A 12,203-nucleotide genomic window follows, 5' to 3' on the forward strand; every position below is an offset into this window, starting at 1 on the left:
AATGAACCCAAAACCGAACTGGAACGGCTGCTAAACATCACTGAGGAACCTACAGCTTATCTTGCTAACGATGAAGTTACAACAGTTCGTAAAAACCTGGAGGCCAAAGATGTAGATGTGGGCACCATTCTGATTAAAGATACTTGGCACCAAGTTTACCGAAAATACTTCCTAATGGAATTGCTGAACCATTGTAATCCTTGCAGAAGAGGTTTCCACTATTACCAAAGGCATTTCGTAGATTCTGATCTTGAATGTTATCCTGTTCTGGCGCATTCAGCGAATGCTAGCTATTGCAACAAACACACTCCGATAACAGCTAACAAATACTGAAGTGAGACGTCTCGAAAAGAATGTGAAAGGAGTGTTGGAGGGTTTTGCTGATGACAATGCTAAAAAAAATTCAATTGTTGACAGGGAGGCGAGTTCAACTAGCAGAGGACCTCAAAAGTGTTCGTGAGATTCAAGAGAAGTTAGAAGTATTCATTGAAGCTCTTCATCAAGAAAAATAACACAGTCTCTTGTCACATACTGCCATACATCCCCCCATCCTCCCACCACCCCCCCAGAGGATGATCCGTCACATCCCCTCTCCTCCTCCCCACCCCCCCCCCCCACCCCCAACCTCCTCCCCCCCCCCCCCCCCCCCCCCGCCCCCAGATGATCTGGGTCAGAGAGCCGCTCTCTCTACTTTTTTCTCCCCGCCCGGGCGCGCTGCTTCAGATTTTTTTTCGAACTGCGCATGCGCAGTTCAGGACTCCGATCGGTCTGGCAGCGCTAAGCCCCGCCCACTGCGCGGATCGGACTGGAGCTGGCAAAACGCGTATGGGCGCTGCTGGAAAGAGGATTCCAGGCTCGGATCTATTTGACGCCCAGATTCGGCACTTAGACTCAAAATGGTAAAACCAGGCCCTAAGAGTGAGAATAACTAGTGTTGTAATTAGCCACTTCATACTAAAGAGCTTATGTATTACTGATAAAAGAGACAGGCTGTTGAAGCTTTTGATCTTGCACTCATCAGGAGAGATGCAAGAATACCAAATTTCAAAGGGAACAAGAATTTGCACTGTATGAGGAAAGGATGCTGATTAGTTGGCAAGTTGATTCTGATTGGTCTAGGCATTGGCATGGAAAATGTACCAGAGAACTATTCCCCCCCCGCCACCCCATACTTTTGCTCAATTGTAAAGGGTGCAATGCCTGGACATGTTCCTTTTGCCTGCAGAGGACAGGTTTCTGAATTAATATTCTAGCAATAATACCACTTGGCCACTGCCTCTAAAGGGAAGTGATGGCCGAGTGGTATTATCATTAGAATATTCATCCAGAAACTCAGCTAATGTTCTGGGGACCCGGGTTCAAATCCCGCCACAACAGATGAAGGAATTTGAATTCAATAAAAAAAATCTGGAATTAAGAACCTACTGATTAAGAATTAAGAACCTACTGATGACCATGAAACCATTGTCGATGGAAAAACCCATCTGATTCACTCATGTCCCTTTAGGGAAGGAAATCTGCCATCCTTACCTGGTCTGGCCTACATGTGGCTCCAGAGCCACAGCAGTGTGGTTGACTCTCTACAGCCCTCGGGCAACTAGGGATGGGCAATAAATGCTGGCCCAGCCAGCGACGCCCATGTCCCACAAATGAATAAAACAAAATTGTAGCTTCGAGCAAGAGTAAGTGAACCACACTTCAAACCCGACTGATCATCTTAAATTGGTTATTATGGTAGTCCTTGGCACACTCTGAATTGTTCAACAGGTGCTGTCCAGTCGTGGAATCACACCTAAGATTAGATGTTCTGCTCTGACTTTAACAAACACGGACTGGTTCGTGTACAGCCCGTACTCTGCCTGGCGTGAACAGTTGAAAGGGCATGCTTTTGGATCCACACCAACCGTTGTCGGATTGCACGCCTACATACCTGACACTGCATTATCTCTGGAATGTATGTACCACATTACTCATTTGTGTGGTAGGCAGTGCATCATTTTGGAACATCTTAATTAGAAGGAAAGATAGACAGAATTAATCACTGAGTTCAAGTGAGAGCTGTGGAGGTGGGTTACACCACAACACTTTCAATTGATACCAGAATTGATATCGTATCGTGTATACAGAATTACAAAGCAGGAAAATGATGAGTTCATTTTTCTGCAGGAAGACCTTTCAATTTGGAGTTTTGTTTTCAGAATAAAAGGCAATTTGATTCAATAAACCTGCTCCACTTTACCATTCAGAGAAAAGGCAACAATCTCACTCCCCTTCCTTTTCTGTTCTTTTTTCCATTCATGTGTGGGACATGGGCGTCGCTGGCTGGGCCAGCATTTATTGCCCATCCCGAGTTGCCCTTGAATCGAATGCCACACTTGACCATTTCAGGGGTCAGTTGAGAGTCAACCACATTGCTGTGGCTCTGGAGTCACGTGTAGGCCACATCAGTTAAGGATGGCAGATTGCCTTCCCTAAAGGCATCCCGGACACACTCTCTTCCACCTTCTTCCGTCGGGAAAAATGCACAAATGTCTGAAGTCACGTACCAACCGACTCAAGAACAGCTTCTTCCCTGCTGCCGTCAGACTTTTGAATGGACCTACCTCGCATTAAATTGTTCTTTCTCTGCACCCTAGCTATGACTGTAACACTACATTCTGCACTCTCTCCTTTCCTTCTCTATGAACGGTGTGCTTTGTCTGTATAGCATGCAAGAAACAATACTTTTCACTGTATACTAATACATGTGACGATAAAAAATCAAATCAAATAGTGAACCAGATGGGTTTTTCCAACAATTGACAATGGTTTCATGGTCATCAGTAGATTCTTAATTCCAGATATTTACTGAAGTCAAATTCCGACGTCTGGTGGGATTTGTACCCGGGTCCCCAGAACATTACTCTGGGTCTCTGGATTGCAAGTCTAATGATAGTACCTCGAGGCCATTGCCCGCCCCTTGCTCTCCAGCAAGGTTAATAATATCCTTCCCTCGCAATAAAGTAACTAACTTTCTGTCAACTCAGTTGACTTGGTATCTTCAGCCTCATGGGCTAGCGCTAATCTCTACCCCTGAGTTTTGCCAGGTTGTATTTCCCCTGGATTTGCCTTTGATCAGGTTAACTTAGTGTCCCTAAAGTTTATTTATTAGTTTAAAGTTTATTTATTAGTCACAAGTAAGGCTTATATTAACACTGCAATGAAGTTACTGTGAAGTTCCCCTGGTCGTCACCCTACGGCGCCTGTTCAGGTCAATGCACCCTAACCAGCTCATCTTTCAGACTGTGGGAGGAAACCGGAGCACCCAGAGGAAACCCACGCAGACACGGGGAGAACATGCAAACTCCACACAGACAGAGATCCAAGCCGGGAATTGAACCTGGGTCCCTGGCGTTGTGAGGCAGCAGTGCTAACCACTGTGTCACCGTAATACATTAATACTGCAATGAAGTTACTGTGAAAATCCCCTAATCCCCACACTCGGGCGCCTGTTCGGGTACACTGAGGGAGAATTTAGCACGGCCAATGCACCCTAATCAGCACATCTTTTGGACTGTGGGGAGGAAACCGGAGCACCCAAAGGAAACTCTCAACGGCCCTCGGGCAACTAGGGATGGGCAATAAATGCTGGCCAGCCAGCGACGCCCATGTCCCAGGAATGAATAAAAAGAAATTAATATTAATCCAGGAATTCCCTCTAACCTCAATGGGAATGGAAAAATGGTATTTGTATGAGGTGGCCTCCAACTAAGCCACCTTTATGACCTTTATGACAGTAATTTTAAATTGTGATATCTAAATTGTGATGGACAGATGTTAGTGGAATCTGAATGAATCCCTTCCTACTTGTCTTTGTGATGTGAATTTGGGGCAAATGGAAATATTATCACCACAACAAAAAAGCATTTAGAAGTTCAGGCCCAACTACAAGACTTAAGGCACATATTTTAGACCAACTGCCATTCGTTCTTGTCACTTCTAGCATCTCAGCACCTGCATATTATCTATCATAGCAGCACAGTGGTTAGCACTGCTGCCTCACAGCGCCAGGGACCCAGGTTCAATTCCAGCCTCAGGTCAACGCCGGTGCGGAGTTTGCACGTTCTCCCCGTGTCTGCGTGGGTTTCCTCCGGGTGCCCCGATTTCCGCCCACAAGTCCAAAGATGTGCGGGTTAGGTTGATTGGCCATGCTAATTTGCCCCTTAGTGTCAGGGGGATTAGCAGGGTAAATATGTGAGTTGATATAAATAGGGTCTGGGTGGGATTGTGGGTGGTGCGGACTCGATGGGCTGAATGGCCTCCTTCTGCACTGTAGGGGTTCTATGTTCACCAACATAATAGTGCTTACAGCTCAGATTTTTGATTTGCTGTTGATATGAAAAGCTCTTTATCAATATAAGTCCTGATGCAGATTACAATGCAAAACAAAGGAATAATTCTCAGCAACGTCCTAAAGTGCTTGACATAAAATTGACTTAATGTGAAGCACAGTCGCTGTTGTCGGTCTGTCAATCGTTGGAGCCATTTTGCACACTACCATATACCACAAACAACAACAGAATGCATAACCAGTAGCCTCTTTTCTTTAGTGGTGTCAATCCAACTACCAAATCTATTGCACCTCGTCGCTAAGGTTCTTTAGATGGGAACCTCCCCCAAACCCATGACTTCCACCCAGATGAGGAGGGGCAGTAGGCATATCGAATCATAGAATCGCTGCAGTGCAGGCGGAGGCCATTCGGCCTATTGAGTGTGCACCTACTCTCTGACAGAGTGTCCCTCTCCCCCACCCTATCCCCATAATCTCACACAGTCACTATGATTAATCCATCTAACCTACACATCTTGGGACACTAAGGGGCAATTTACCCATGGCCAATCCATCTAACTTGCACATCTTTGGACACTAAGAGGCAATTTAGCACGTCCAATCCACTAACCTGCAGATCTTTGGACACTAAGGGGAAATTTAGCATGGCTAATCCACCTAACCTGCAGATCTTTGGACACTAAGGGGAACTTTAGCACGGCCAATCCACCTAACTTGCACATCTTTGGACTGTGGGAGGAACACAGTAAGAGTTTTAACAACACCAGGTTAAAGTCTTTAACCTGGTGTTGTTAAAACTCTTACTGTGTTCACCCCAGTCCAACGCTGGCACCTCCACATCATGACTATGTGGGAGGAAACCAGAGCATCCGGAGGAAACCCACGCAGGCACAGGGAGAAAGTGCAAACTCCACACAGACAGTCACCCAAGGCCGGAATTGAACCCGGGTCCCTGGTGCTGTCAGGTAGCAGTGCTAACCCCCACTGTGCCACTGGGTCACCCACAACACATCACTGTGTTCCCCTCAAATCACACCCCTGTTGGTCTTCATTCATTGGAATTCCTGGAACTCGCTCCATACCTAGACTGTGAGGGGGATTTTCCTGTCCCGCTTGTGGCGGGAATCATAGTGGGCAGATGTCCGTTGATCTTGGATGAGATTTTCCAGTTTTGGGGTGAGTGCAGCTGGAAAATCCCACCCTGTGGGTTTACCTATTAGACCGTATGGCTGGCAGCAGTTTAAGAAGGTGGCCCCCCCAGCACCACCTGCTGAATTTTTACACATGCATCATAGAAAGCATTCTTTCTGGTTGTATCACAGCTTGGTATGGCTCCTGCTCTGTCCAAGACCGCAAGGAACTACAAAGGGTTGTGAATGTAGCCCAATCCATCACACAAACCAGCCTCCCATCCATTGATTCCGTCTACACTTTCCCACTGCCTCGGCAAAGCAGCCAGCATAATCAAGGACCCCACACACCCCGGACATTCTCTCTTCCACCTTCTTCCTTCGGGAAAATGATTCAAAATCTGAGATCATGTACCAACCGACTTAAGAACAGCTTCTTCCCTGCTGCCATCAGACCTTTAAATGGACCTCCCTTCTATGAAGTTGATCTTTTTCTTCACCCTAGCTATGACTGTAACATTATATTCTGCACCCTCTCCTTTCCTTCTCCCCTATGAACGGTATGTTTTGTCTGTATAGCGCGCAAGAAAAAATACTTTTCACTGTATCCCAATACATGTGACAATAATAAACCAAATCAAAACAACTCAAAAAGGCAATGAGAATTTCTTTTCCCAAAGGTAGGGGAGTCTAAAACTAGAGGGCATAGGTTTAAGGTGAGAGGGGAGAGATACAAAAGTGTCCAGAAGGGCAATGTTTGCACACAGAGGGTGGTGAGTGTTTGGAACAAGCTGCCAGAGGAGTAGTAGAGGCGGGTTCAATTTTGTCTTTTAAAAAGCATTTAGATAGTTACATGGGTACGATGGGTATAGAGGGATATGGGCCAAAGGCGGGCAATTGGGACTGGCTTAGTGGTTTAACAAAAAGGGCGGCATGGACAAGTTGGGCCGAAGGGCCTGTTTCCATGCTGTAAACCTCTATGACTGTGACTATAATTGGGCAATAAATGCCAACACAGCCAGCAATGTCCACAGCCCGTAAATGAATAAAACAATGTTGAGGGAGGAGTGTGATGGAATACTCCCCACTTGCCCGGATGGGTGCAGCTCCACCAACACTCAAGAAGCTTGATACCATCCAGGACAAAGCAACCTTATTGATTGGCACCACATCCACAAATATCCACTCCCTCCACCACCGACGCTCAGTAGCAGCAGTGTGTACCATCTACAAGATGCACTGCAGCAATTCACCAAAGATCCTTAGACAGCACCTTCCAAACCCATCACCACTTCCATCTAGAAGGACAAGCGCAGCAGATACATGGGAACACCACCACCTGCAAATTCCCCTCCAAGCCACTCACCATCCTGACTTGGAAATATATCAGCCATTCCTTCGCAGTCGCTGGGTCAAAATCCTGGAATTCCCTCCCTAACGGCATTGTGGGTCAACCCACAGCACGTGGACTGCAGCGATTCAAGAAGGCAGCTCACCACCACCTTCTCAAGGGGCAACTAGGGATGAGCAATAAATGCTGGCCCAGCCAGTGACGCCCATGTCCCATGAATGAATAAAAAAAAACATTGGTCAGGATCCAGAGAGAAATCCTTGTTTCCCTTGAATAACGTGGGATCACTAATAATCAGTCAGATTGTAACAGGAAAACAGGACCCTCCATTTAATCTCATTATCCAATGCAGGATGATACCTCCAACCACACACCAAGTCAACCAGGTGCGTAGGCAGGTTTACTATTTTACAGATCAAGTTAAGTGGCTCATGCGGAGAAAAATACTGGTTCAAACATTATGAGCGGGTGCCTTATTTTAATGCTGTATCATTTTATTAAGTGACAAAAACAGAAAGCATTTTTTCAACTCACAATTCAAAGATAACAACATAGACAAAATATTTGTAAAAATCGAGTTACAGAACTCAGTGGTGGCAAGGTTACTGCAGAATGGTCTCCTTCTGCACTGTAACAATTCTGTGATCAAGTAAACACTAAGGGGCAATTTAGCATGGCCAATCCACCTAACCTGCGCATCTTTTGACATTAAAAGGCAATTTACCATGGCCAATCCACCTAACTTGCACATCTTTGGACACTAAGGGGCAATTTAGCATGGCCAATCCCTCTAACCTGCACATCTTTGGACACTAAAGGACAACTTAGCATGGCCAATCCACCTAACCTGCACATCTTTTGACATTAAAAGGCAATTTAGCATGGCCAATCCCCCTAACCTGCACATCTTTAGACATTAACTCAGGCATCGATACTAATTCACTCTGCAATGGGTGTCAGGGCTGTGACAGAATTACTTACTAATAAAAATACTCAGCAAACATGAAAATCTCAAACTCACCTCCGCACTCTGATAGTTGACCCCCAATGAGGGAGATAAGGGGGCTTCCTTCCAATGGTGATTTCAATTGGAATGGTCCGAATGTCTTTCTAGGCCGCTTACATTACTTGGACCTTAAAGAAGGCAAATGGTAAGTTGGTCGTCATAGCAAGAGCATTTGAGAATAGGAATAGGGATGTTTTACTGCAGTTGTAGAGGACGTTGGTGAGGCCACACTTAGAGTACTGTGTGCAGTTTTGGTGTTCTTATCTGAGGAAGGATGTTCTTGCTGTAGAGGGAGTGCAGCGAAGGTTTACCAGACTGATTCCTGGGATGGCAGGTCTGTCATATGAGGAGAGACTAAGTCGGTTAGGATTATAATCATTGGGGTTTGTAAGAGTGAGAGGGGATCTCATGGAAACTTATAAAATTCTAACAGGATTAGACAGGGTAGATTCAGAAAGAATGTTCCCAAGGGTGGGGGGAGTCCAGAACTAGGGGTCATAGTTTGAGGATAGGGAGTAAAGCTTTTATGACTGAGGTGAGGAGAAATGAATGCGACACGGTGACAAAGTGGTTAGCTTGAGCAGCGCTCCGAAAGCTAATGGTATTTGCTACCAAATAAACCTGTTGGACTTTAACTTGGTGTTGTTAAAACTCTTACTGTGTTTACCCCAGTCCAACGCCGGCATCTCCACATCATCACAGCGCCAGAGACCAGGGTTTGATTCCCAGCTTGAGCCACTGTCCATGGGGAGTTTGCACGTTCTCCCCGTGTCTGCGTGGGTTTCTTTCGGGTGCTCCAGTTTCCTCCCACAGTCCGAAAGACGTGCTGGTTAGGTGTGTTGGCCGTGTTAAATCCTCCCTCGGTGTACCCGAGCAGGTGCCGGAGTGTGGCGACTAGGGGATTTTCACAGTAACTTCATTGCAGTGTTAATGTAAGCCCAAGCCGGGAATTGAACCCGGGTCCCTGGCGCTGTGAGGCAACAGTGCTAACGACTGCACCCAATATCATAGGTTCACAAGCAGCCTTTGTCTCATTGTCTAAAATTTGAATACTCTAGCCTTCTCAACTTTGGCTCTATAAGTTGCGATTACACCTCTTAAGCTGGAAGATTGTCAGTTCAAATTCCACTTTGGAGATTTGATCTCAAAAATGTAGGCCAGTAATTTCAGCGCAGGATTGAGGATGTGCGAAACTGTCAGAGGTGTCGTATGACAGGTAAGAATGTGAATTGAGATGTTGGCTGTAGATGTGAACAATCCCCTGGCTACTATTTCAAAGAGCGAGGAGTTCTCCAATGTTATGGGATGTCGGGTGCTGTGAAAGATTCTAAATAAAGAAAATAAATTCTCTTTCCAAAATGCAACCTTGGCACATCGAAAAGTCTTGACATTTGGCAGATTGTCTAAGACAGCGATATAGAGATACTTGAGAGATTTTTTAAAAATTCATTAGTGGGACATGGGTGTCGCTGGCTGGACCAGCATTTATTGCTCATCCCTAGTTGCCCTTGGAGGGCAGTTGAGAGCCAACCACATTGCTCTGGAGTCACATGTAGGCCAGACCAGGTAAGGAAGACAGATTTCCTTCCCTGAAGGAACCAGGTGGGTTTTTCTGAAAATCGGCAATGGTTTCATGGTCATCAGTTGATTCTTAATTCCAGAATTTTTTTATTGATTTCAAATTCCACCATCTGGTGGGATACGAACCCGGGTCCCCAGAGCATTAGCTGAGTTTCTGGATTAATAGTCTCGCGATAATACCATCGTCTCGCTATCTGTTGATGAATTATCAGAGATGCCACATAACAACAACATAAAGTCAGTCTACAATGTACTTTTGGAGAAAAATAAGTTCTTTGGCGAGTGTTTTTCATCAATGGTTCAGTTTAACAAAGGGCGGCACGGTGGCACAGTGCCAGAGACCCGGGTTCAATTCCGTCTTCGGGTCACCGTCTGTGTGGAGTTTGCACGTTCTCCTCCGCGTCTGTGTGGGTTTCCTCCGGGTGCTCCGGTTACCTCCCACAGTCCAAAGACATGCGGGTTAGGTTGAGTGGCCATGCTAAATTGACCCTAGAGTCAGGGGGATTAGCTAGGATAAATGAGGGTTACGGGAATAGGTCCTGGGTGAGATTGTGGTCAGGGCAGACTCGATGGGCCAAATGGCCTTCTTCTGCACTGTAGGGATTCTATAATTCTAAATTGGACATTCCAATCCACTCACCTGCTGAAGGAGCAGCGCTCCAAAAGCTCGTGATTCCAAATAAACCCGTTGGACTTTAACCTGGTGTTGTGGGACTTCTTACTGTGCCAATTCCAGTCCAACACCGGCATCTCCAATCGAGCTTATCATCCTTTTGAATATGAATCTGAGTTGTAATAATTCACCACCAACAATGCGCCTACAACTGTGATTAAAGACATGTTTAAGGAAGTAATTACTTAAAGTGAGGCTATTCTTTCTGTGGCTAACAATCATTCATTGTTCTGTACCAGGTACACCCGATGAACCAGTTTAAAACGCGATTGTGTCAGTTGGGTACCATTGCAACAGAGTTTCCAAGTTGACTCCCTGTGGCATGTTTACACCAACTGGAGGTTCCTGCATGAGTCCAGTTCTCAACCTATTGACATTTCATGTCATGGTCACACAATAGTCGAACAGGGTGCTTACCTCACCAAAATTAGGAATGCGTGACTGTGGAACACATACCAAGTGAAGCATACGTAAAGCGTCTTGACTGGAGGTGAGGCCACAAAATAACAAAGAAACACTGACAGGAAGTTGGGCAAAACTGTGCCAGGTAAATGTGGGTAAGGTGAGGACATCCCTGTTGGACCAATAAAGGAATCATAGAATCTCTGCAGTACAGAAGGAAAAATGTGCGTCTTTTTTGAATGGCAAAAAGCTAGAAACTCGTGAGACACAGAGATTTTTAAAATTATTCATTGGATCTGGGTGTCACTGGCTGGGCCAGCATATATTGCCCATCCTTAATCGCCCTTGAACTGAGTGGCTTGTGTGGCCATTTCAGAGGGCATTTAAGAGTCAACCACATTTTGATTCGATTTGATTTATTATTGGCACATGTATTGGGATACAGTGAAAAGTATTGTTTCTTGCGCACTATACAGACAAAGCTTACCATTCATAGAGTACATAGGGGAGAAGGAGTGCAGAATGTAGTGTTGAAGTCATAGGTGGGGTGAAGAGAAAGATCAACTTAATGTAAGGTCGGTCCATTCAAAAGTCTGATGGCAGCAGGGAAGAAGCTGTTCTTGAGTCAGTTGGTATGTGATCTCAGACTTTTATATCTTTTTTTCCAACGGAAGAAGGTGAAAGAGAGAATGTCCGGGGTGTGTGGAGTCCTTAATTATGCTGGCTGATTTGCCGAGGCAGCGGGAAGTGTAGACAGTGTCAATGGATGGGAGGCTGGTTTGTGTGATGGACTGGGCTTCATTCACGACCCTTTGTAGTTTCTTGCGGTCTTGGTCAGAGCAGGAGCCATACCAAGCTGTGATACAACCAGAAAGGATGCTTTCAGTGATAGACCTGTAAAAATTGGTGAGAATCGTAGTGGACATGCCAAATTTCCTTAGCCTCCTGAGAAAGGAAAGGCATTGGTGGGCTTTCTTAACTATAGCGTTGGTGTGGAGGGTTCAGAACAGACTATTGCTGATCTGAACACCTAGAAACTTGAGCTTTCGACCATTTCCACTTAGAAAGTGTCTTAAAGTGACTTAAAGGGACATTAGCGAACCAGATGGGTTTTTATGACAATGGTTTCATGGTCATCATTAGACAATTAGTTCCAGATTTTTATTGAAGTCAAATTTCACCATCTGCCGTAGTGGGATTAGAACCCAGGTCCCCAGAGCATTGCCTGGGGGAAGGATCTCTGGATTACTAGTCTAGTGACAACACTACTATGCCACCGTCACCGCTTCTCCCAATACCTCATCAGATAGGTTCCTGCAATGCTTCTAAAACTGTAATTACAAAGCTTTGGTAGGCTTTCATAACCAGTATGGAGGGACCAGATCTGGGGGTGATCTGGACACCCGGAAACTTGAAGCTCTTGACTATTTCCACCTTCATCCCTGTTGATGTTGATGTTCATCGTGGACAAATGCGATGCATTTTGATAGATCCAATTCAGGTGCGAGCTATAAAATAAATGGTAGAACCATCAGGGGCATGGACACACAGAGAGATCTGGGAGTACAGGTCCACAGATCCTTAAAAGCGGCAGCACAGGTGGAAAAGGTGGTGAAGAAAGCATACGGCACGTTTGCCTTCATCGGACGGGGCATCGAGTATAAAAGTTGGCAAATTATGTTACAGTTGTATAAAATGTTGGTTAGGGCACATTTGGAATACTGTGTCCA

General features: G+C 45.5%; 1 protein-coding gene across 1 annotated transcript in view; it reads right to left on the reverse strand.

Moving 5' to 3' along the window:
* Window positions 1-11,935, reverse strand: part of LOC144480407 (sorbitol dehydrogenase-like) — a 59,656-nt gene extending 47,721 nt beyond the window's left edge. Inside the window, exons 1-2 of the mRNA XM_078199814.1 lie at window positions 11,908-11,935; window positions 10,039-10,115 (exon numbers count right to left, since the gene is read on the reverse strand). Coding sequence (XP_078055940.1) covers window positions 10,039-10,115; window positions 11,908-11,935 — 105 coding nt within the window. The remainder of the gene's footprint in view (window positions 1-10,038; window positions 10,116-11,907) is intronic.
* Between the last annotated feature and the right edge of the window lie 268 nt (window positions 11,936-12,203).

This window comes from Mustelus asterias, chromosome 29 (genome assembly GCF_964213995.1).
Source record: "Mustelus asterias chromosome 29, sMusAst1.hap1.1, whole genome shotgun sequence".
Lineage (NCBI taxonomy): Eukaryota > Metazoa > Chordata > Chondrichthyes > Carcharhiniformes > Triakidae > Mustelus > Mustelus asterias.